Raw genomic sequence first — 24,613 nt, 5'->3', positions numbered from 1 at the left:
CGCGGGTGGGCAGGTTGAGGGGCGCGCGCATCTCCAGCAGGGGCTCCTCTCAGGCTTGGCGCTGGAGAAACCAAACTGAACTTGGCGCTGTCCTGGAGGGACAGTGCAGGGCGGGGGTGGGGGCCTGAGACATAGACACAGAGGGTCAGGGGTCACGGCAAGACGCACTTCAGACGGGAAGAGTCCGAGGCTCGGAGTTCTCTTTGTTTTGGGGAGGAGCCCGCTCACTCGGCCTCCAGAAAGGGATCTCCCCGGTTTGTGGATGTGGAAACTGAGGCCCAAAGTGGGAGGCCCAGAGTCGGGAGGCCCAGAGTCGGGGGTCCCGGCCGCCAGCCCCCGGCCCACGCCCGGAGGAGCCAGACGACGACAGGGGTCTGGGGAGGCCCGCGCCCACCGCGCCCGCGCGCTCCACAGACCGCCGGGCGCAAGGGGCGGACCCCGCGGAGCCGCCGGTAGTCCCGGGTGGGAAGGAGCCGGGTCGGGCCGGGCGGGGAGGGCGCGGGCGGAGGAACTGAAGTGACTCAGGCCGCTGCTGAGGCCGGGCCTTTGTTCCCGGGACGCCGGCCTTAAAGGGCCAGCGCCCGAGGCAGGAGCGCCCCCGGCGGCCTCCCCCCGCCCCCGCCCCCGCCCCCACTCCTCCTGGGGTCGCTCCTGGGCTCCGGGCTGTCGGCAGAAAGGGGGGCGTCCTGCAGGATTCGGGGGTTCATCCAATCGAATCCTCAGGCCATAAGGGAGGGCCCTCAGGTCATTTCAATCATCCCTCTGCCTCAGGGCAGGGCTGCACCTAAAGTGGCTCAGAGGGATTAAGAGAACCCTTTTCCTGCTTTTTAAAGATACTGCCACGGGGCGACGCCTTTCTAGGCAGCGTCTCCCAGGGTCTCCCAGCCATCTGTCTTCTAACCAAGTCCCCACCCTGCAAGGTGACCCACCCACGCAGGCCCCAATATCAGGACTGGATCATTTGAACCCTCATTTGACACGCTTGGTGGGTTTTAGGCCGGCCTGTGCAGACCTGTGAACAGGCTCCCGTCCCGGGCCTCCACGGGGTCCAGGTTTCACACCAGTCCTGTCCTGTCAGTGGATCCCTCGCCACTCCACCCCGCAACGCCGCGCAGCTGGTACCAAAGTTGCTCCTCCGGACCCTGAGCGCCACCACGTGGACACGGGAGAACGGTGCCCTGGGGGACTTAGAGGGGCCCCTGAGAGCTTCCCGCCACCACTCTGTTATAAAGCAGCCCCAACTGGCACAAATCAAAATAAAAGCAGGCCCTAAATTAAAGAGGAGAGGATGAGGCCTGTCCCCTCCTGTGCTCCTGGGAACCCACATCCTCCGTGAAGCAATGGCCCTGAGATCACTTAACAACCAAAGCCCATCAGGTCTATTAAAACCTAGGAACAGCCGTCTTTGCTGAGGCTCTGGAAGACCTGTGCCCGCGCTACCCACCCCTGCTACCCCTGCCTGCACGCACTATCTGCTTGATGCTCAAAAACAAAACAAAACAAAACGAAACACCACTAGAGGTTGGGATTTATGGTTTTGCCCACAGTTCATATGCAACTTTTCAGAGAAGGGGGTCTCTCCCTGAAGCTTAGTAATTTCACTATCGGGTCTTGGACTTAGAGCCAGGTTTGGAAGGAGGAGAAAGTGCAAAGCTCGTCGCTATGGGCAAACTGGAGGGTAGTGGGGGGAACGGGGGCAAAGAAGTCCCAGCTCACAGCTGTGCCCGGCAGAGGCCTCTGCATCATGGAGAGAGCCGGGGGCTGCCCCATGGACTCTCTCTCCTTGTGAGGGCATTTTATACCCAGAACAAACATTTACCAGGTAAGCTAGGACCACAGGTTGTAGCCTCAGGGCCGACAGGGACTGTGTGGGCTTTGTGGCATATTGGCCTTGGGATCCCTGGCTCTAACCAACCAGGCCAGCCAGCTCCAGACAAGCCCAGCATCCAAAAGGGGCAACCAGAACCCTCTGAGACCTGCCCCATCCAACCACCTGCGCACCCGCCCGCTCAACAGACATCCCATCCAGGCTGTAACATCTCCGAGACCTCCTTTCCTCTCCTTTCTCACCCCCATTCTGCTTCATTTACTTGACAGCCTGACCCTAAATCAAGACCATAACCTTTCAATGGGTCTCCCTGTCTCTGGGCCCTCATGAGCCGATACATCCCAAGCGCCATACTAAATGAATCTCCCTAAAACCTACCCAGGTTCTCTTGAGTGACTGCAGGGTTGCCTGCACCATCCAGTGTGAATTTCTTGGTCCAGCGCAGAGGCCCACACCACAGGCACTGCATCGTGACTCTCTCTTTTAGAGTGAGTGACTTCTCAAGAAGAAGAGCTTCGTTTTAATATTTCAAAATCAAATCAAATGTAAATTATGCTTCAATAAATTCTCACCAAAAAGTAATACAAAAACAAACGAAGAGCTTTTGGCCAGTATGTTTTGCTGGGTGCGTGCATGTGGGCACACAGACGTGTGCCCGAGCAGGGCTGCGGCTCCAGGGCTCCCCGCGAGGGCCGAGTGGGACCCACAGGCAGCTCCTGTTCCATTTGTGAAGCTCTGCACCCCGCCTTGGGGCCGCATCGTTCTGGAAGAAGAGGTGCCTTTTCCTTCTCCAGCCAGGCCTCAGAGCTGAGACTCTTTCCTCTCGGAGGAAAAGAGCCGCCCAAGGCCAGGCCTGGCCCAGGTAAAAGGGTGAATAAAATGAGGACTGCTCGTTTACAAGCAGCCCAGGCTCCTCCTCCCTTTCGAGGTGTGAAGGTGTGAGGCAGAGTGACCCTCCATGAAACAGAAATTACAACACAGCATCATTTCCAAGTTCAAACGCACGTAAGGGTTTTCTAGTCCACCTCTTTATTCTTTCAGACCACAGCACCGAGAAGGGGGTTACCTGCCCTCGTTTCCCACCTGGTGAGGGGAGACCTCTAAAACCCCACTCCTCTTCCCAGCCTCTCAACCGCTTTCCTTCCGGAGCCCCCCAGGTAAGCCTGTGTTTTGTCCCCTACAGCCTGGGAACGCCAGCCCCAGGAGGAGCCCGCCGATCAACCTGAACCACTATGCCACCAAGAAGAGCGTGGCAGAGAGCATGCTGGATGTGGCCCTCTTTGTGTCTAACGCCACGCAGCTGAAAGTGGTGCTGGAGCAGGGGCCGTCCTCTCTTCACTACACCACCCTCGTCACCCTCATCAGCATCTCTCTGCTCCTGCAGGTGGTCATTGGAATCCTCCTCATGGTCATTGGTGAGGAGCCCAGGCCTGGAGTTGGCCTCGGGGTGGGGGGGTGCCCCCCCGGTGGGAAGAAAAGCCCCAAGTGCCTCCCTGTCACACCCTGCATTTGCACAGGCCACCTTCTCAGCCATAACCTGCTGTTAGCCCTGTGCACCTGCAATGCCCAAGTAACAACCACACAGTGTGGACAGGCACCTTTCCCACCTCCTGGTATCCCATCTAGTGGCCACTCCATAATACCTGCTGAATGACTATGCTCACTAACTCATAGCAGCGTTCCTTTGAGCCTCTTGTGGGAGCGTGCATCCCTACTCTTAGAAGACCCAGTATAACTTCCCAAATCCCAGCTCTACTGAGTACCACATGGATACCCCACACTGGTCAGTGGGGGAGAAAGCATCTCAGCACAATGGCTGCCACCTCCCTTGATCTCTGAGGGACCAGACTTTCTCTGGACTCTAGCGGCTGTGGTGGGGGAAGCTCCAGGCTGTGGCCACCGCCCCCCCCCCAGACCCTTACCTGCCACTCCCCCTTCTCCACAGCTCGACTGAACCTCAACGAGGTAGAAAAGCAGTGGCGACTAAACCAGCTCAACAATGCAGCCACCATCTTGGTCTTCATCACCGTCATCATCAACGTCTTCATCACGGCCTTCGGGGCACATAAGACTGGGTTCCTGGCTGCCAGGACCTCAAGGACCCCTCTCTGAACACAGCCTAGAAGGCAGGTGAGGGAGGATGGGAGGTCCCCAGGTGGCCCTTCTCACCTCTGGGGGTTTGGGCTGAGAGAGAGAGAGCCTTGCCAAGCAAAAGGGGAAGAATATAGACCTGGGGCAGGGACGGGCTCTTGGAGAAGAGCTTGGCTTGGGACTCACCAAGGTCCCCTTGTGCTCTCTCTTCTTAGGCTGGGCAGAGGCTGTGGTTAGTGGGGGGAAGAGGGAGATGTGGGTTTTCTCCTTGGCACTGTCCTGCAGCCCGTACAGCTCCAATCGTGGTCCACGGGCCGGCAGCACCAACAAAACCACTGGGAACTGGCCGGCAGCGCAGAGCCTCAGGCCCCGCTTCAGATTCAGATCTGAACCCGCACCTGCGTCCTGAGAAGGCTGCCAGGGCAATCGTGGGACACTTAAGCCTGAGGCACTGGTCTGACCTGCCCTCCTCACCATCCCTCTGCTTCCCTGCAGGTTGGGCCGGCCACTGCTTCCTCCTCTCTCCCCTGCTGATCTGCCAGGCTGATGGGCACAGTCCGCAGCCCCTGGGAGAGCTCCTGGAAGGGCAACATAGATGCCCTTGCTTCCTACCCTCGGCCCCGGAACAAAGATGGGCCCTTTTACCCGCTTAAGTGAACTCATCTCGGTCTGGTGCCCTGAGCTTGGACTGGGGTACCACCCACCTTCCTCCTGGCAGCATCTCCTATACCTCAGGCATGCCTACTGAAGGCTGGGCCTGCCCAGCTTAAGGACTCTGGTTCTGACCCCACCCCATTCCTCCGCTCTGCTCCAGGCCGGTTTTCCCTTTCTGTGGGATGGAATGATTTCTCTCTATAAAGGTTTCTGCAAATCCACTGTGAGTCAGTCTTTATGTCTTCGCTGGGGAGGCTCGAGCACCCGGGCTGCTCTCTCCATCTGTGTCCTAGAAACGGCTCAAAGGAGCAACCCCGAGCCTGGAGGAAGAAGAGACTTTTAAGTCATTCCCTCTCCTCTGGGTCCTGCTGAGTCAAATTTCCCAGCCCGAGTGCCTTGGGCTAATTACCAACTGCTGCATCAGTGGCAGACGAGTCATTTCTGGATTGGTGTGTGTACGCATGACGCTTTTTGAGACCCTACTATAGGATGCCCCAGCTTTCATAGCAGCACCTCCTCTTGGGCATGAGTTTAAGGAATAAAAACTAATTTTGATCTCTGCCTAGACCAAATATGACTAGGACAGTACCTTTGTACCTGTAAAGCAGCAACAGGGCACCCCCAGCTCAAACAGAAATGACTTTTAGATTGTCTGCTCTTTTATTTTATTTATTTATTTTAACATTTTATTTATTTATTTGGCTGCGTCGGGTCTTAGTTGCGGCACGCAGGATCGTCGTTGTGGTGCGCGGGCTTCTCTAGTTGCGGCGTGCGGGCTGCTCTCTAGTTGTGGCACGCGGGTTCCAGAGCCCGTGGGCTCAGTAGTTGCAGCACGCGGGCTTAGTTGCCCCGTGGCATGTGGGATCTTAGTTCCCCGACCAGGGATCGAACCCGCGTCCCCTGCGTTGCAAGGTGGATTCTTAACCACTGGGCCACCCAGGAAGTCCCTATCTGCTCTGTTACAATAAGCCACACCTCAGTTTCTCTCCACTGTTTATCCAACCATCCTGTGTCCACCATCCTTTCTCAACTGAAACCACCAACCTCCATGAATCTACTGCTCAGAAAATGCTCCTCAGGCAGGAACCAGGTGTGCCCCTTCGAGTAAACCACAGCCCAGGGAGGGCTGACCCCCACCCCCCAGGCGGTGAAGGGTGGAGGGTGGTGTGGAGGGTCCCTGGCACGTCCATCAGAGGCCTGACAGCTGCAGGACGGCGACGTGAACCCTGGGCCCACCCCTCTCCCACCCTGATGGGCAAGAGGAAAACACAAGAGCGTTTTGTTTTCTGAGAAGATGCTGTATTCAATGCTTTCCCTCCCCCCACCCTACACATTTCCCTACAGAGTAGGGGCCGTGCCAGGCCCTCTCCATTAAGGCAGGTGGTGTGGAGGTAACAAATGTCAAACACAAGGCACTGGCTGGGGCAGAGGGGGTGATGGATCAGGCAGGGGAGGCTGGGCGGGCTCCTGTCATCAGGAGGGGTGAAGCGGGAGGGCTGTCTGGGTAGATTCGGGCCTTGCAGGGCGATGCCCAGGGATGAGAGTGGCCCCAGAAAGAAACCTGGCACCCCAGCCAGCCAATTGCAGCTCTCGCCTACTCCCTACAGCCCTTTTCCCAAGGCACGGAGCCTGAGCAGGGACCATAAAGAGCCACAGCCTGAGGGCAGATATGGCCTCCGTAAACCACAATCTATGAATTGAAAAGTCTGTGTCCTTCCTGATTTCTTAAGAGGGAGGCAGGGATTCTCTTCAACCTCCAGACGGTTCTCGAGGGGCTCCACTCTCCCATATGCCAAGTTCCTGCTCTTGGTGAGTGCAGGGCCCACCGAGGAGACCCTGCAGCTCCACGCACTGGGACTGGGACTCTGCCACAGCACGGAGCCTGCGCCCAGCTGACCGGCCCCCTGGGCCCTGCTGCACGTCCCCCTACGCCCTTCCTCACAGACACTGGGCTTCGAGATGCAGTGTCCGATGCACCGTTGGTGAATCAGAGTAGCGGCAGAGGCAGCAGCAGTAGAAAAATCCCCAGCCACGAAGGCGTCTGGGATCATTAGTGCAAGATACGTGCGTGATCGTAGGTGACAGAGAGGGTGCCCCAGACTACGAAGGTCAAGGGCTGTGTTCCCTGAAATGGCTTCACTTTTCATCCTCCGGCCCTGCTCCCTTCCACGTGAGGAAGTAGTTCAGAGCGATGCCCTCGCCTCCCCAGACCTTCCCCCCCGTCCCTGTTCCCTAGTTCAGAGTGTCTTCCTCCTGTCTTCCCCACCGGGCAGGCCTGGGGCCCTCTCTGCAGGAGGGAGCTGGGCTGTGAGGACTCAAGCTTCCCACTTCCCTTCTCATCCCTTCCCGCTGGATCCCACCCCTCCTCTCATCCTCTCCCGGCTCTGCTTCACATGGTCCCCAAGGCCCAGCTCACAGGCCGCTGGGACAGAAAGGGGCTTCTCGTCCCTGCCTTCCCCACCTTGCCCACGATACACGGCCTATTCACCCAACACCAGGGGGCCAGGAGCCCCCTGCCCATCGGTTCCCCGGCTCCCAGCCCCCCATGGCACTGGGAAGAGGATGCCAGTCTGGAGTTAGTGCCACCTGGAGGGTAAGGTTAATGCCCTAATCGGTGGCCAGCTGTCAGGTGGCCACCTGGGAGAGATATGCGTGTCCTGGAGCCACATGCCTGCGGGAGAGCTGAGAACGGCTCCACGTGAGGCCGGCTCCTGGGTTACAAATCAGCTGTTGGTCAAGGACCGAGGGACGCACCTGTGGGTCTGAGGTATGCGGGCCCCCCCCTAAATGCACGACTCTGCCCCCTCACAGTCAATGCTGGATCTGGACAGTTACAGTTTTGGTTTTCTGTTAAAAAAATTAAAACCCCAATAAAATACGTCCAATAGGAGAGCTTCCCAGTGCATGGCCACTGCCCCCTGAGGAGCCCGGGGTGGACGCTGGAAGGCACCTCCCGGTCAGGGTGGTGTCACCCAGGCAGGGCTTTCCTTCCTCAACCCGGTTCTGCCGCCCTTGCCGGGAGCTGTCCCGTCTCTTTCCCATCTCCTGGCCCCAGAGGCCCAGAGGTGGGGAGAGGCCTTGGCCTCCTCCCATGGAGGACGGCTGCCGGCGCAGGGGGTGTCGGCTCGGAGGCCGCTCGGGCCCAGCGTGGCCCCTGCTCCCCTCCCTCTCCCCCTCCGGCAGCAAGCGGGCACTGGCCAGGCCACCGCGGTGCAGGGGCCGGAAGCGGTGGGTCCAGCGGGCCACCCCTGGGGTTATGGCGTCTTCATCTGGCGGCGGTTCCACATGCCTCGTTTGGAATGGAAGTGATGGAAGAAATTCCGGAGGGAGAGACGCTCCACTTCCAGGCCTGCTTGGAGGATCCTGGGTGGGAAGGGGCGGGATGAGTGACAGGTGCACAGAGGCGGGGGTGGGGAGGGGGGCCCCTGAGGAGCCTGCCTTCCACGTCTCCGCCAGGCCCTGTCCCTGTCACCCTCTGGCTACTCCCCACGGGGCAGGGGAGCGGGTGGGGCGTGCAAAGAGAGCCAAAGGGCCTGGGCTGGAAGCCCAGCTCCGGACCTATGAGGCACGGCATCTTTCAGAGCCTCTCCCTCTAGAAAGGATAACGATGGGCTGGGTACGGCGAGGGTGAGGTGAGGACCAGTGATGATGGAGGCGGGGGTCGGGGGTGGAGTGTGGAGGACACAGAGAAGACCTCTCCCATCCCTCCCCGCCCCCCTTCCACATGCATGGCCTGTTGGGAGGCCTGTGCTTCCACCAGGTGGAAATAACTGGCATTTGGAGCCGTTTCTCTCTCCTCAGGCTTCAGAGGAGGCGGGGAGGTCCAGAACTGGTCGAGGTCTGCCTCTTCGCAGCGGTGGAGGGAACACCAGCCCAGGCTTCTGTCCACCTTGGGGTCTGACTGACAGAGCTTTACGGGAGCTGCGTTATCTAATAGAAGCTCCCTCACCCTCCCTCCTTTGCACCTTAAATTCCCTTAGTATTGTCACCTTCCCTCCTGCCTGCTCTCTAGGGAAAAACAAGCAGACCGGGTTGTTAAGCCTCCAACAGTCATAGCTGTGAGATTTGGGGCAAGTTGTTAACTTCTCCTCAAGGCTCAGTTTTCTCATCTGGAGAACGGAGACAATCACACCTACCTCACAGAGGTCTGGGGAGGAATAAAGGAGGTGACGGATGTAAATCACCTGCCAAGTACAGGCGCCCAGTGACTGGTGGGTGAGGAAGTGCCCTGTCTCTCAGGAAGAAGAGCGTCTCTTCCCTGTCAAGGTCCCCTCTCCCCCGGAGCCCCTGACCTTGCCTGTCCACCTCCTCTGGGCACTGTTCCAGCAATTACACCCTTTCTCTCTTGGATTTTTCCCCTCTCCCTCCTTTGCCCCCACCCCTTAAGCTCAAATCCCAAGGGATCATCCGCCTTCCCTCCCCTTCTCTTGGCAATAAATTCTTGAAGGAGGAATCTCAGACTAAGCCTCCACCTCCTCACCACCCACATGCTCTGAAATCCCCTCACCCTGGGGTCCCACCAGCCTGCTCTCTGCTGCAACCCCTCTTCCCACCCACTCCCTGCCGCGGCTGGTCCTGCCTCTTCTTTACATACCACAGACCCTGTCCTCCTCCCCCAAACTCCCTTCTACCAGGTTCCAGGGACCCAGAACCTCCTGGATACCTGCTGCCCTTTAATGGTCCACACTGGCTCTTTTCCTGACCCTCTGCCGGGTCTCTTATCCGCCGCCACAAGCTCAGCCTCCTCCCCAGCCGTGTTCTCCCGAGTGGGCAGGTGGGAGCCTTGCCGAGAACAGTACCATTCACATCCATACAGCTCGGAGTCTGTGCTCTTCCCCCTGACGGTCTGCCAGGCACCCACCACACCCACCCTGTGACACAGGCAGAGGCGGCATCCCCTCCAATAGATCCAGCCTCAGCGAGGGAAGGAATCTGACCCCCAAGAGGCGGTGCTGGGCCCGGGGGGGGGTGGATCTAGCCCTGCCCCTGTCCCAGGGCCCCTCCCCCAGGCCTCTCAGGTGCCCTGGCTCCCCGCTCACCTGTCCAACAGCTCCCAGTCCTCCCCACCCCAGCGGTCTCGGAACTCCTTGGTGTTCATGCCCCCGATCCTGTCCAGGTCTGACTTGTAGATGCCGAGCAGCCCAAATCCATTCACCTCCCAGTAGCCTGTGGACAGACAAGCCCCAGATGAGCTGAACCAGGGCCAGGAGGACAGAGAAGGCTGAGGCTGAAAACTCTCATCTGAACGAGCCCCTTGCCTATTTGGGGGGGAAGCCCCCCGACCTAAGGTTCCGGGTCCAGGGAAGGCAGCAGTCCTACCAGGGAGGGACCAAGGGCCGGTGACAGCCCTACAGGAGGCTCTGCCGGCAGCAGCCCCCGAGGGCACAGCCTTGCCTCCCTCTCCAGGTGGGGCATCTTCCTCCACAGCGCACGTCTGGCACATAGTAAGTGCTTAATAAAGGTCTGATGAACAAAAGAAGGGGAAGATGAGGCGGGAAATGTTCATCGCTGCTGCTGCTGCATCAGCTCAGCCCTGGGGGCACTTCTCTGGGGTCTGTCCAGCGGAGCAGAGGAGCGGGAGGGGAAGGTGGGGGAGGGGTGCTGCCACTGTAGACATGACTGTTTCCAGCTCTGGGTTAAGAAGCAAGGCAGAGAGGCCTCGCCTACCCTGCCCAGCCCAGGACAGGCTCACCCTCAGGCCACTGGGGGGTGGCGCCGCAGTGCAGCCTCATGACCATGGGCGCGAAGGCCATCTTGCCCTGCACACAGTGCTTCCGGATGGCATCGATGATTCCAGCTGGGAAGTGGATGTGGAGGTCACAGAGGAAGATGATGCTGTGCGGGTCCTGGGGACAGAGGTGGGAGGGTCAGCAGCCCCTACAGACCACGGCGAGGAGCCCAGGCCACTCTCTAGGACAATCCTCAGGCTCTTTCCCATTTCAATGACTGACAAACTTGCGTGAAGCAAACTGCTGGATGGGTTTCCACGGTACTGGGCATCAGGGCACAGTTCACACCGTCAGAGAGGGAATCCCGACTCCTCCCCGACCTTTCACGGACTCCGAGGACCCCGCACAAACGCTCCCACCCCGGTACCGGCCCTGCGGCGCAGCAGAGAGGACCCCGTGTCCTCGTCCCTTCCTCCCCGAGGAGCTGGCCGTCTGTGCGTCTCTTCAGCAGCCTTAGTCACGTCTCTCAGGCCGCTTACCTTCACCAGGTCCACGCCAGCCTGAAGCCCGGCTGAGCGTTCGAAGTTCCCACTTAGCTTCAGGTACTGGTAGCTGCAGGGAGAGCAGAGAGGGGCTGAGCCTCAGGGCCCGGCTGTGGCAGTCCCAGGTGGAAGCTGGCAGGCAGAGAAGAGGTGACGCGTGCTCCTGGGATGGGACTACGGGCAGGCAGGTGCGTCCTCTGGGAAAAGCTAGAGGCTGGGAATCAGGGAAGCTGGCGGGACTTCAGGAAGAGGTGGCTCAGGCTGTGCCCTGCCGAGAACACCCTCACCTCGGCAGCTTGGACCTTCTCAGGGCCATCTCGACGTCCATGTCCTCGCTGCTGTAGTCGGTGATGATGACATTGAAGTGCGGGTCGCCGGTGACACCGAACAGGGTCTCCATGTCTCTGATGAACTGCTGCACCCAGCGCGCCTGGTTCTTTACTGCCCGGTGGGGCAGGCGGGGCGGGCGGGGAGAAAGAAGCAGAGGTAACGCAAAAGAGGGCACCTCCACTCCCGGTTCCTGCGTGCTCAGGAGTCCCATCAGACTTTTGCTGAGGGTAATGCGGCTACGGGAAAGGTCAGCAGAGCAGCGGGGGACGGAGGGCAGAGGGAGAGCTCACCGTTACAGGGGCCTCTACACGCCCCTCCCCGCACAGCCTCCCAGGGAGGGCTCTGCGGGAAGGCCTGGGGCTGGGGCTTGTCATCAGCTTGTCATGGTTACCCCTCCTGGGCTCTCACACTCAAACCCTCTAGCTGTCCATCTTATGGTCATCCTTCACGTTCTGTCCGACCCTACGGTTACACTCCTGTGATGGGCTCCCCTCTCTTGTTATAAAAACCAGCCAGCCCGCCCTCCCTGTCTCACTGCCCCAGGCCAGCTGTAAAGCCCAGGACAGCAGCCCCGGCTGATTTTCACATCCAACCCTGAATGCTGGTTCAGTAAGAAGAGATGCTGGCCTATGAGTCAGCGCCCTTCCCAGCTCCAGCCCTGACTGCCCATATGACCTCAGACTAGTTACTTTTCTCCTGTGAGCCCCAGTTTCCCAAAGTGGCCTCTCCTGCAAGTTCTTGTGAAATCACATCGGGGAGCAGAGAACAGCTGCTCTTGATCACGTGAGGCCCCTGCTCCGCGGACAGCGCCCAGGCGGCAGGAGGCTCACCCGGCACAATGAAGTGGACCACGGCGTGGTGGTTCCAGGAGAAGCCCTGGGGCCAGCACAGCTTGGGCTCCGGAGCCCGGGCACTCAGGACATGTCTCTGGCGGTCGTGTGGGCTCCACACCAGGCCTTGCAGGTTCCGGGCCTCGGCCTCTTCCCCACCAGCGGCATCGACGCCCTGCCTGCCACGCATGGACACGAACTCCGAGAGCCGCACCAGGTGCTGGCCTCGTTCCAGCAGCTCAAGCTCCAGCAGGTAGCGGCCCCCACGAAGATGGTCCTGACGCTTCTCCACGTTCACGATGCGCCGCAGCTGGTACCTCCTGGCGGAAAGGGTGCGGGGCTTGGGTCACTCTTCCCGCACGTGGGAGCAAGGCCAGTCGTCAGGAGACCTCGGTCTTTGCCCAGCTTTGCTGTTGGCTAACATGCTCGCACGATGCTTACCCGCTCCAGTGAGCACTGCTGCCATCTTTAAAAACGCACCTATTGGGCTTCCCTGGTGGCGCAGTGGTTAAGAATCCGCCTGCCAGTGCAGGGGACACGGGTTCAAGCCCTGGTCTGGGAGGATCCCACATGCCGTGGAGCCTGTGGGCCACAACTACTGAGCCCGTGAGCCACAACTACTGAGCCCGTGAGCCACAACTACTGAAGCCCACACACCTAGAGCCCGTGCTTCACAACAAGAGAAGCCACTGCAATGAGAAGCCCGTGCATCACAACGAAGAGTAGCCCCCGCTCGCCGCAACTAGAGAAAGCCCACGCAGCAACAAAGACCTAATGCAACCAAAAATAAAATTAATTAATTAAAAAAATAAATAAATGAAAAAAAATAAAAGCGATGAAAATGTTCTGGAATCACATAGCGGTGGTGGCTGCACAACATCCTGAATACACTTAAAAACCACTGAACTGTACACTCCAAAATGGTGAACTGAATGGTATGTGCCTTTTATCTCAATTAGAAAAATGTTGGTGGGTTGAATGAAAGAACAAAGCACTCATCCATGCCTTCTGCCCCCGCCCTTCTAGCCCACATCTGGGTCTCAAGGTGTCTTTTTAGCCCCAGTTTTGCCTGTCCCATCTCTTTACCAGCTCCCTCCCTGAGAACCTTCCCAGTGTTCAGCCCGTGCCCTGAGCCAGGCCCCAGGGATCTCAGACCTTGCCTGATGGTGGGACCGAGACCCGACAGGCACTCATCCTCCCAGGTGCCTGCGACCAGGGCCACCCCCCTGCCCAGCCCACGAGAGCCCTTTACCTTACCCCCGGCTGCGCTGGTTAAGCTTCTTCAAGAAGACCCGCGTGACCTCGAGCGCCTCCTGCTCGGGAAGCAGCAGGTTGCCAGACGTGTTACAGCTCAGGTCAATCCAGTCGGTCCGCAGGGCTTGCAAGTCGAGGTTGCCGGCACTGAAGGTCTGGTCCCAGTTCACCACCGGGTCGAACATGGACAGGTATTCCAACACCTCACTCACATCCTCCTCCTCCTCCTCTTCCTCCCCCTTGTCCTCTCCCTCCGCTCGTCCTTCCTGGCCGGCGGCTGCTGCCAGCACCTCCTCCTCCTCCTTAGGCCAGTCCCTCCTGGGGTCCAGAGGCTCCATGCTGTCACCCCTTCTCTGCTTTGCAATGTACGACTCAACTTGATTCAGCCACTGGGACTGCCCCAGCGTCTTCCCGGGGCTGCCACCCACGGGTCTGGGCCTCTTCACTGGAGGCGGGTGCCCTGCTGGGTGTCCCGGGGACCGCTTGTCAGGATGCCGTGGAGCCTGGTGGGGCTCGGGGTTGGGCTTCCTGGCCTTCTTCTCTGCTGGCTGGGCCGGGATGGCGCTGGTCCTCGCTGGGAAGGGGGCTGTGGAGTTCTGCGTGGGAGAGGGCACCACCAGGCCCTCCTGGGGCCGAGCCAGAAGTCTCCGCAGGCTTCGGAGGCGGCGGTTGGTGGTGTCCTGCCCAGGGACCGTCGGGGGGCCTTGCTTCCCCTCTGGTGTCCTGGCGTTCTGGCCGTCAGGGGCACGGGTGTCCTCTGCCGCTTCTCCGTACTGGGATTCTTCTAGAAGGCCTTCCTCGGAACCTGCTGTCAACAACAACCATCCCTCGCATGGGGTTTCAACCTCTCCCCAACAAGATCCACAAGACGGCTGAGGACCGGTGGGTGAGCCAGTGGGGGTCCCTGGCGGGGCCTGCACTGGGCCCGGGGTGAGTTACTCAACCTCAGCTAAAGCCAGGGTCTCCATCTTCCATAGGGTTGTTGTCAAGAGTGAGTGACACGAAGGACAGAAAGCACTAGCCGGGGCCTGGCACGTGCAGGGACCCAGCAGATAGCCCCACTTAGTCCCCAGTACCGCAAGGAGAGAGGCCACAGGAAGACGGTGCTTCTGCGGTGCAGAGCTTCCCTAATGATGGGCCGGGGTAGCGAGGCCCTCGGGCAGTTCAGGTAGCGTCCCCCAGGGCCCTACGTCCTCTACACGCGCCTTGGAAAGGAAGAGGGGGAGAAGGGCTCCTCCCCCCACCCTTGGGGCTGGGGGGAAGGGCTGTGGGGTTTGCATTCTAAGCTCCTGCAGGGGGAGGGGGCGGCTGGCACAGTCCGGACTGTCACCCTCCGGCCTGGCCTGGAAGCTCGGCTGTCACTCTGTACCTGGCTGCTCTGGCCCCTGCTTCGGAGGCTGGTCAATCTTGATGTAGTCCTCAAAGTTGAGCCTGCAGGAGTGAGGGAGGCTGGCATGGGCACCCTGCAGGCCATGGCGGGGACGGGAGGGGCGGCCTGAGGTCACGCCCGGCCGGGGGTGCAGGGGGGAGGCTGCGTGTGTGCACGTGTGCTTGTGTGAAGCACCCAGGAAGCGCCAAGGCTCCTTGGTGGAGGGTCTCTGTGGCCCTTCTGGTCCAGGCAGCTCTCCCGGCTCCTGCCCCATCAGCGTCTCACCTGTCCTGGTAGTAGGAGTTTTCCTGGTAGAAGCACTTATTGTGGGTCTCCATGTGGCTCAGGCGGGTGTAGTCATTGGGGTAAACAAAGGACAGGTGAACCTGGAGGTGGAGAGCAGGGCTGCTGTGGACGCAGCATCTGGATTCCACCCCACCCTTGACGTGCCCTCCCCTGGGCTCTGGATGAACGCGCCCGAGTCAAGCTCCCCGTGTGCACGTCTCCGTCTCCTGCCCTGGCTCGTTCTCCGCAGCTGCAGCCGAGGCCACCCCCCTGCCCCTCCTGCAGCCTTTCCCTCTCCTGCCACCTCCCACAGTCCCGAGACAACCCCTGTTACTCCCTACACTGTCTTTTGCCCCCTTTCAACATAGCTCGAGGCCTCGGCCACCAAAAGCCTTCTCAGCCCTGCCCCACGGCTGCCCCCAGCCTCTCCCGCCATCACCTCTGGACCCGGGGGTGCAGCGGGGTCCTGCCCCTGGGGCTTCCGTGCGGGCTAGGGGTTCTCTAAAGCAGAGCTTCACCTCCCCAGCGCCTTGTCTATAAGTTTAATAAATACCGCCACCCTCGGGGCGGAGGGTGGGAGGCCTCAGCCAGCCCACCCCGCACAGCTCCGGGCTCTGCAGGGCAGCCCATCCGGGCCGGGCACGGCGAAATGCCAGTTCTCTGGGCCCCGGGAGGCATCCCGCCCGCTGGCGTGTGGCGTGGGGAGGAGGGGCCAGCCTCCGCAGTCCCGGCCATGGGCAGCGAGCCCCCTCCCACGCCTGTCCCCGCCGCCCGGCCCGAGACTTACAAACCGGAGTCCCTGGTAGCGCTGCAGACGAAGCCCGTCCACCAGGTAGCTGGGCTTGTAGGGACAGTCGGGCAGGACGCGGCGGAGCTGGGACTTGGGGATCAGGGGCACTGGGGCAGAAGGAGGCGGGGTGAGGTTGGGTGAGGGAGCCTGAAACAGGCTGGCTCACAGCCACAAAGCCTCCCGGCTGCGGGGCGAGGGCCGGATCTGCGGCCCCGAGCCCACACATTTCTGTATTCACTCGTGGCAGCGTCCAGCCCGGCAGCTGAGGCCAGCAAGCGGAGGCTGCCACCACTCTTGGGGGTGGGGGTGGATCCCAGGGGCAGCTGGAGGCAGAGAGCTCGCACGCGGCGCCTGATTCGAGGCACAGGACAGTGCTGGGATCGCTGTACAGGGCCAGTCTCAAAACAGGTTTAGAAACTCCCAGTGAGGCCAAGAAGCCTCCCCCTAGTGCAGTGCCGGTAACTGAATTCCCTTCCGGTTCTCATGGCGGGGTGGGGCGACAGGGTTGGAAGCGGACACTTTGTCGTCTTTTAAAATGTAAACACTCCGGACAGCTTAAGACTCCTACACCTTAGTGGGGACGTACTTCTCTCACTGGACGGCAAGAGCTAGAATCCAATAAGAAACCGATATACGTGATTGCAGAGGGCACACCTGGGTTCTGGCTCTATTTCTTGTCCTGTAATGTTTGCTCTGTAATGATTTGTACAATTGCAAAGTGGTACATCTATATTTTCGTACCTTTCTGTATGCATGTTACATTTCATACAAGTAAAAGAAAAGAGTCTCTGATTTGGGGATATTGCGCTAGCACAGAAGCCTCCTCCCCGACATCCGTGGACCTGGCAGAGCGTCCCCTGGCGGGAGGTCAAGTCTGCGGTGAGGTCGTACCTCGATAGAGGGTGTCCCGAGGGTCGGGCCGCAGCATGTCAGCCGGGGGCTGCTCATCACTCGGAAGAGGGTCTGGGGAGCCTGCATGGCTGGCTGCTGTCTGTGGGATGTGGCCCACCTCATCCATCCTCAGGACTGTCTCATCTGGGCCCAGGGAGGAAAGAACAGAGGGCAGCTGTGACTCCCAGAGAAAGTCAGCCCAGAAGCCAGGCCCCTGCCTCCTGGAGGGGCCAGGAAAGGGCCGACTCAAGGCTTCCGTATCCCCAGGCTGGTACAGTATGGGATGCGCTCAATCCCGCTTCCCCCCAGCCCTGCCTCCACAACTTGTGGTCTCCCTTGGACCCCCTCCACCAGCCCCAGGGCCAGCACACACCACAGTTTTGTGTGAGCTGGAAAAAGCCACCTCTTCCTCAAAATGTTTTAACTGCTATCTGCTGGAAATTCATCATTAGAAGTCTGTTTATTTAACAAACACGCGAAGGGCACTTACTAAATAATAAGCCAGGCGCTGATCCAAGCATCTTACAAATATCAACCCATTTAATCCTCAGAGCTGCTGTGGCTTATGTACTATTATCATCATTCCTACTTTACAGACAAGGAACTTGGGCAAAGGGAAGCGAAGTCATGTGCCTGAGATCACACAAAGCTGAGTGAACCCAGGCCGTGTGTCTCAGCCTCTCCAGCAGACAAGCCCATGCCCACCAAGCAGGGAGCCCCTAGGCTTCCAGCACCCGCTCCTCACCTCCCTCTGGGGGCCTGGTGTTCAAGACTACTTGTCCCCTATCTGACCAGCCCCGGGGGCTGGCTGCTTGTCTTTGCTCTCTGCCTCCTGAGATCATCTGCCTTGGCCCCAGATAAGAGCTTGGTTACCTCTGGCCCATCTCACTGGTTTCTTACCTGAATTTGCCTCGGGTTTCCTTTTTCTTGGTTCACACTCAATCTATGGATTCCAATCTCCCTTCTTCTTCTGGCACCAACTGGCCCTTCTGCCCTACCTCCTGCTTCCGTCACCGGCAGCCTCCCCCGACCCCTCTTGCCCCTTCCTCACTGCCGCCCTCTCCTGTGAACCAGACTTTCCGTTCCGCTCTCCATCCTGCCCTCCCCGCATACACTCTTCCCACCGTCTCCCGGTCTCCTCCAGACCCACCTTCCCTTCCTCGCCAGGGCTACTGCTCTGCCCGCTCCTCCCATACCTGGGCCCACACGGCCCACCTGCCGGTGGCGACTTCTCAGTGGGGCCTCCAGGCAGGGGGAAATCATAAGCAACAACAAGTATACTCGGGGAGTCCACTGACTGCAGCCTGAGAGAGGTGAGAACGCTTTCTCTCCTCTGGCCACGGCCGTGCGAGAACCATGGCGGCTCATCTGCAAAATAGGGACTGGCCTCCCTCAGAGGCTTTTCATCTGGAGTGAGCGCCTTGGTCTCTGGATGCCCTTGAAATCATACAGACGACACCGTGTGGAGGCGGACGGGCGTTTTTCTGGGGCGAGGGCTCGGAGAGGTTCCGGAAGGCACTCACAGGTCATGGACCCCCCGGGAGCTAAGGACCTCTGACCGTAGCGCCCCTTCAGGCTCTGCTCCTTGGTCCGGACCCTCCACACCTTGTTCCAAGCACCCCTCCCAGCCCCCCCAAGCCAGCCCCACCTCGGCCCGTCCCCAGGCTGGGGCAGGACACTCACTTGTGAAGAGGGACAGGGAAGCGGAGTCAATGATGCTGAACTTCGCCCCGGGGTCATTCCGTCGCCACTGGGAGAGGAGAGAGGGTGGACGCGGCAGGTTGGAGGTGGCTGATTTGGAACAGGGCTCAAGGGCCTGGGCAGAGGGGCGGCCAGGCACAGAGGCAGAGGGGACCTCGGGGGCTCACCGCGACTTCCACGTGGTCGGTGCCCTGGTCGTTCTGCTTGTGTAGCACCTCGAAGTAGTACCTGCGGGCAGCTGACAGGCTGGCAGGAGAGGGCAGAGAACAGGGGGCTGTCTCCCAGGCCCCCACGCCGCCTGAGCCCGCTCCCAGCGCCGTACACGCCCCGTCCCTCCCTCCCTGCTCCTGGTCCCAGGGACCTGCTGGCGAGCGTCTGGGTGAGAACCCCCATCACCGCTTACTGACAGGGCGGCCTCAGTCTTCCCTCCTGTGAGATGGGATAACAGCACTAACCTCCCAGGATACTCAGCTCTCTGTTAACCCTCAGAGAGCTGTTCCTATGTGGAGGCACGGTGTTAAGTGCTTTATACACATGAACTCACGTAATCCCTGTCTGCAGATAAGAACCCTGAGGCGCAGAAAATTTGGGTAATTTGCCCAAAGTCCCCAGGTAATAAGGGGCGCAGTTGGGGTTTGGACCCAGGCAGTCTGGCTTTAGAGCCCTCATCCTCGGCTGCTGTGCCGAGTCACACGGGAAGTGGTGACCTCGGGGGCCGGCACAGCCAGTGCTCTGTGCAAGCTGTACTGTCTCACTACCATCAGCACCAGCACCGGCACCTTCAAGCCAACACGTGTTCTCGCCAGGGTGTGCGGGCCACCAGGTGGCGCTCTGGGGCTGGGCTAGTTCCCATCCCAGCCACTCCAGGCCTTCCCTCCAGCCTGCCCAGGGCCCCCCGCCATTCGGAACTTTCTGCCGCTCAGAAAGAGCAGCGGCGGTCCAGCTGTGGACCCTGCAGGGATGGAGAAAACGGGCAAGCAAGGGCGGGGAGAAAGGAGACCCATTCTGTTTTCCAGTCCTGAGTGCTACTGAACAGCTGTGTGACCCTCATTAAGTCACAGCCCTCTCTGGGCCTCAGTTCCTCATCTGTAAAGTGAGGAAGGATGGGCCAGATGGTCTCTAATCAAAGACTTGGTTTACCTGAATGCACGTGGCCCTGGCTCGCTGAACCTCTGTGATGGGGCGGCAGGGGGGATAGTTCCCCCCGGGCCCGGGCCCCAGCCCTAAGCTAGCCTCTCGGCACCTGACGGAGGCTGGGGTTTCTGCCGCTCCTGTCACCACGCTCCATACTCACCTCACTGGCTTGGACATTTGACTCCGAAATTTCCCGAACTCTCCAGGGGCAGTCCACTCTTTTCCAGTCTGGAGGTGTGAGGAGCAAGGGGAGAGAAGGGCGGACGCAAAGGCAAAGTATGGAGGGTGGGAGGTGGTGAGTGAGGAGACACAGGCAGAAGGAGAGAGGAGGAAAGTGGGAGGAGGGAGGAGGGGAGATGGGGAGGGTGGGAGGGGAGGCGGGACCACTCGGGCAGTAACTCCCATTCCTCGCACGCCCCTCCCCCAGCAGCCGGCGCCCACCGCGTGAATCCTCAGCATCAGGACCAGAGCACCCAGGACGGGTGTGGTCCAGTCCTGAGTCTTCCAGGGGTCTGTTCCCAGCCACACCCAGTCCATCCCTCTGTAAGATGGGAGGCAACGGGGAAGAACGCAGCTTCTCATGCCTCTTCCCTGGCTGTCACACCAGTGTCCTGATGGAGGCAGGTGACCTGGCTCCTGGGGGCAGTGGGAGGGCCCATGGGGCTGTGGGGACCCTACCTTGCCAACGCTGGCCAGCAGCTGCAGGCCTGAGACCTGGTCGTCACGGCTCAGCCAGAATTCTGCGTTGTCGTCGGCAGCGATGGCAAACTGGATCTCCCCTGGGCATGGGGGCAGTTTCCAGATGAGAGCAGGACGGGCCTCCACATAGCGGGCTCTCATGTCTCAGGCTAAATTCTCTTTGGGGGCTTGCTGCTGGGCTCCCCTCTTTGTAAAGTGGGGGTCTCTACACCCTGGGAGACCCCGTGGAGATGGAGACTTACAGGGAGGGACAAGCTAGTTCCAGACCCTTCAAATCAGGACGTGAAGTGGCCGCCTGGGGGCCTGCGTGAGGCCTCACCACGTCCAAACTCCCCCCCTCCCCCGAGGGTGGGCTAACAGGGTCCAGCTGACCCAGGGCAGGCAATGTGCTCCGGGCACCCTGAGAACTTGGGCAGGAAGGGGAAGAGCGGGATCCGGGCCTGGCCTCACCATCGGTGAAGGGGTGCAGGTAGCCAAAGATGCGGAGGCCATAGTTGGTCCACTTGGGGGACACGGCCAGCTTCCTCAGTGTTGTGCGGATCTGTGCCAGGAAACCAGAGGGAAATCATTACCCAGAAGAGGGAAGAGGGAAATGAAGAGGTTGGTCTGCTCAGGGCTGGTGGGAGGACGAGGAGGGAGTGAGGCAGGCGGGACCCGGGAGGCAGGCAAGCCTCCTGCTCCCACTTGCTTCTTTATCCAGGTGACCATGAACAGTGCACAGCCCCACAACTGTATGTGGAGGCCTCCCAGGTAAACTATATTGCCAAGGAATCCCTGGGAAGGGAACAAGGGAGACACTGTGGGCGTTAGAAGAGGGTCCACGGGATAAAGGAAAGGAAACAAACCAGAAAAAAAGCAAGGGAAGATGAGGAAGACAGAAGCCGGGTGCAGGGGTGAGAGCCAGGAGCGGGGCAGGAGGGGAGCGGGGGAGGAGGCACTCACGTGTGGGTACAGAGGGAAGTGGAGGTCCCTCCGCAGCTGCTGCATGGAGCTGCCACACCAGTCTTCAAACACGTGCAGGTTGACACGGCCCCGGAACTGCACGGGGCAGGGACAGGGTGTGAGCGTGAGATGGGGCTGGCCTGCAGCCACGGCCCGAGCGCTCCTCACGGTTGAAGGTTCTGGTCCACAGAAGGCCCGTTCCCATCCTCGGCACCCATGGCTGCCTGGGGAACCTCATCCCCGTGGCCTGGCCCTGAGGCCTGGGGCTGTTTTTCTGTCCTTGCACGTGTCCACACGCCCACATGCATGTACACGCACATACACACACTCCCGGCTCTTTCCATGCAGGAAGTGGGATGGTCTGCATCCCCCAGGCAGGAGGAGTAACAGCCAGGACAGAATGGCAGGAGGGAGGTGCCAGGCTGGGGTTTCAGCCGGACCCACTCTCCCTCCCCTACCGCCTCGTAAGAGGACACCCGCACAGCTGTCTGGGTGAAACCTAATCCACCCGTGGTCTTCGTGCTGCTGGCTGCCCTCGTGGGGAAGCAGCTGGCAAAGCTGCAAGAGGTCTGGGGGCCCCATCGGCAGAAGGGCTCTGACTGCTCTCCTGGGAGCTCAAAGCCTCATGCTGCCCAGGCCTCTGCCGGGATGCCCACCAGGTGCCTGGGCCTTTGGGGAAGCCCTGGGAAGGTAGGAGCAAGGAGGTACCTGCCTCCCCTCCTCGGCTGTGGGGCCGGTGGGCTCGGGACTGAGCTTGGAGGCCTGGAGCACAGGGCCCCCCTTGGAGGGGAGGGGAGGGCAAGGGCAGCAGCCGGGACCCTGAGTGGGTGGAAGAGTGGGGAGTTGGAGAGGGGAGGGGGTGGGGATAGGGTCCCAAATTATCCTGACAAAGGGCTTCAGATCACCCTATCTCAGCCCTTCCCCACTCCCCGCACCCCTCCCCAGCTTAATCTCCAGGTTGCGGGAGGTGGGCCCCAATCAGGGCACACAAATGGGCCCTGCCCTTCCCGCCGCTGTCAGATATCAAAATCCGAGCAGCCCTTAAGGAAGACAGAGGAGGAAGGGACACCCAGACTGGAAGCCCAGATAGAAGGGCTTCAGCAAGAGATCCGCAGGGAGGGATGACGGGGGAGAGAAGGGGCCGGGGAGAGCCCCCTGACAGGACTGTCCCCTCCCCAAGCAGAGAGCCCGTCACCCCGTGCCCTCAGCAACTTGGCTCTTCCCGGGACCGCGGGTAGCAGCCGTCGCTCCCCAGGATATGAGTGTGGGGCTGGGATGGGTGGGAGAGAGAATGTGGGCTGGGTAGGTGGGGGGCGGGCTAGGGATTCTTGGAACGAAAGAATGGGGACATTGTGCTACTTCTGGGGAAATTCCTAAGTCCCGTTTACAAGACTCAGTTGTCTCCTCCAGGCCGCCTCCTCCATGCCCCTCCCGGGAGACCCTGAGTCCACAGCAAACTGGGGGGGCATGCCCCCAGAAGTCTGCTGTGCTCAGCCAGGAGGCCAGAGGCTACAAGGGCTTGGGCAGGGAAAGGAGGAAGGAGCTGGGCTAGCCCCCCCACCTGCCCCTCAGGGCCCTGCTTATATAGCAGCGGAGCCTGAGATGCTGCGGGAAACCCAGGCAGGGGGAGGACTATCCACATCCCCGGGGGCTAGGCCCTGACTCAGCACAGAGCCACCCCTCCAGCCATGCTCCACCTGCCCTCAGGCTGTAGGAGGGGATGGACACCATCCCCGAGGGACCAGTGGGCACCTTCTTCCTCCCCAGGCCCTGACTGGTGACCCCCCCAGGGCTTGTGTCCCTCCAAGCTTTGGAGACTTTGTGTCGGGCAGGGACGAGGGACTCCGGCTTGTCAGCACTGCCCTCTGCCCCCTCTCTCCACTGTCCAGCAGAGCTAAGGCCCAGGGAAGAGCACTGGTTACTCCCATGCCCAGAACACGTCCACGGCCTAAGACGGATTGGAAACCTCCGCCTACAAGCAGTGGAGAAAATACCTGTTGAACCCTCTCATTTTATTTTATTTTATTTTTTATTTCTTTCTATTTTTTGGCCACGCCACACGGCATGTGGGATCTTAGTTCCCCGACCAGGGATCGAACCCGTGCCCCCTGCAGTGGAAGCTCGGAGTCCTAACCACTGGACCACCACGGAAGTCCCCTGAACCCTCTCATTTTAGAGGTGAGAATATTGAGGTCCAGAGAGGTAAACTGAGCCCCTAAGGACACACAGCAATGAACCCTGTGGAAGTGGGAGGGCTTCTGGGGGTGCGGATGCAGCCTGGTGGGTCCTCACCCACCACGTCCACTGCCCTCCACCCACCACAGGGTCTCTGCCAGGCCTCGCTGGGCTCACAGAGCCTCCCAACCGGATGGAGGCATCTCCCGCCACTGACTCCTCACACCGCCTGTAGAACTGTCTTTCTAAAGACAGATCTGATCATGCCACTCTGCCGCTTCACACCTCCAAGGGTTCCCAGAGGCTTCTGGACAAAACCTCACCCTGCCTTCCCAGCCTCACCTCACCCAACTCCCGGTCATACCTACACCCCAGCGCACACACGTCTCTGTGCCTTTGCAGATGCTGTTTCCTGCTTGGAAGGCCCTTTCCTTTCTTCCCCACCCGGCAAACTCCAGCTCACCCTTCAAGGTTCTTTTCAAATCTCTCTCCCTAGGCTTCTGCAACTTCCCCAGGCAGAGTTCCAGCTCCCTCCTGTGGGTTCCCTGCACATCTTAATGATCTGAGTGAACAAATGCTTGGAGAAGCTAAGTCTGGAACCATATGTTCCTTCATTTATTCTATAAGCACCAAGTGCCTGCTTTGTACCAGTGATGACGCAAAGATGAAAAGGGGTCCTCAGAGGAGAGAGACATGCAGACAAACGAGCCACCTGTGCCCGGGCTACTGCAGAGGCTGAGATGCAGAGGGCACGAAGGCGGGGCGGCCAGGTCCACCTCCAGGAGGGGTGAGCAGCCCAGCACACCTGGCTGGACCACGTGACTTCCACCCAGCAGGACAATGAGGTCACCAGTTCCTACACACCAGACTCCCGTTCAGAGTTTCTAGCACCCGAGCTACTATTTTTTCTTTTTTAATAAATTTATTTACTTATTTATTTTTGGCTGTGTTGGGTCTTCGTTGCTGCACACGGGCTTTCTCTAGTTGCGGTAAGCGGGGGCTGCTCATTGCGGTGGCTTCTCGTGTTGTGGAGCACGGGCTCTAGGCGCCACAGGCTTCAGTAGTTGTGGCACGTGGGCTCAGTAGTTGTGGCTCGCGGGCCCTAGAGCGCAGGCTCAGTAGTTGTGGCACACGGGCTTAGTTGCTCCGCAGCATGTGGGATCTTCCCAGATCAGGGCTCGAACCTGTGTCCCCTGCATTGGCAGGCGGATTCTCAACCACTGCGTCACCAGGGAAGCCCACCCAAGCTACTCGATTCCTGTTCACACCTGCCCCTTGAGGGAGCTCCCACTGGGAAACCAGGGGGTCCCGGCTCCAAGAGGATAAGAGGTGGCTCTAGATTTGGAGGACAGGGCCCGAGGCCCATCTGGTGAAATTCTGATGGAGGGAATTATCCCCATTGGAACAGATGGTTTGTAATTGAACTGTG

The 24,613-nt window shown here is 59.9% G+C and overlaps 2 protein-coding genes across 6 annotated transcripts in view; one reads left to right on the top strand and one right to left on the bottom strand.

Annotated features, from left to right (window-relative positions):
* Positions 1-3,074: 3,074 nt before the first annotated feature.
* NINJ2 (ninjurin 2) lies at positions 3,075-3,940 on the top strand. The gene is made up of 2 exons (XM_061205876.1): positions 3,075-3,243; positions 3,774-3,940. Exons 1-2 carry the CDS (start codon positions 3,090-3,092, stop codon positions 3,938-3,940), a joined length of 321 nt encoding a protein of 106 aa, XP_061061859.1. The 5' UTR covers positions 3,075-3,089.
* A 1,934-nt stretch (positions 3,941-5,874) lies between these two features.
* Positions 5,875-24,613, bottom strand: part of B4GALNT3 (beta-1,4-N-acetyl-galactosaminyltransferase 3) — a 92,336-nt gene continuing 73,597 nt past the window's right edge. For 2 of the 5 annotated variants that reach the window (XM_061205974.1, XM_061205976.1), the window contains 17 exons: positions 21,010-21,105; positions 20,518-20,608; positions 20,047-20,147; positions 19,529-19,596; positions 18,402-18,480; positions 18,217-18,283; positions 16,534-16,677; positions 15,640-15,749; positions 14,853-14,953; positions 14,568-14,629; positions 13,202-14,006; positions 11,945-12,264; positions 11,072-11,225; positions 10,782-10,854; positions 10,266-10,419; positions 9,613-9,739; positions 8,983-9,419 (listed from right to left, as the gene is read on the bottom strand). In XM_061205974.1, coding sequence (XP_061061957.1) covers positions 9,077-9,419; positions 9,613-9,739; positions 10,266-10,419; positions 10,782-10,854; positions 11,072-11,225; positions 11,945-12,264; positions 13,202-14,006; positions 14,568-14,629; positions 14,853-14,953; positions 15,640-15,749; positions 16,534-16,677; positions 18,217-18,283; positions 18,402-18,480; positions 19,529-19,596; positions 20,047-20,147; positions 20,518-20,608; positions 21,010-21,105 — 2,895 coding nt within the window. In that variant the 3' untranslated portion in view covers positions 8,983-9,076. Of the gene's footprint in view, positions 7,937-8,982; positions 9,420-9,612; positions 9,740-10,265; positions 10,420-10,781; positions 10,855-11,071; positions 11,226-11,944; positions 12,265-13,201; positions 14,007-14,567; positions 14,630-14,852; positions 14,954-15,639; positions 15,750-16,533; positions 16,678-18,216; positions 18,284-18,401; positions 18,481-19,528; positions 20,148-20,517; positions 20,609-21,009; positions 21,106-24,613 lie in introns of those variants that run through there. The other 3 variants (XM_061205977.1, XM_061205975.1, XM_061205973.1) reach the window with 3 other exon arrangements.

The sequence above is a fragment of the Eubalaena glacialis genome, chromosome 11 (assembly GCF_028564815.1).
Source record: "Eubalaena glacialis isolate mEubGla1 chromosome 11, mEubGla1.1.hap2.+ XY, whole genome shotgun sequence".
In the NCBI taxonomy this organism is placed as follows: Eukaryota; Metazoa; Chordata; class Mammalia; order Artiodactyla; family Balaenidae; genus Eubalaena; species Eubalaena glacialis.
This window is presented reverse-complemented; position numbering and strand designations above follow the sequence as displayed.

Excerpts from the sequence above, each read along its gene's own strand:
- NINJ2 (XM_061205876.1), top strand. The coding sequence starts at position 3,090 with ATGCTGGATGTGGCCCTCTTTGTGTCTAACGCCACGCAGCTGAAAGTG. Across the intron at positions 3,244-3,773 it reads AATCCTCCTCATGGTCATTG|CTCGACTGAACCTCAACGAG; the intron begins GTGAGGAGCCCA and ends CCTTCTCCACAG.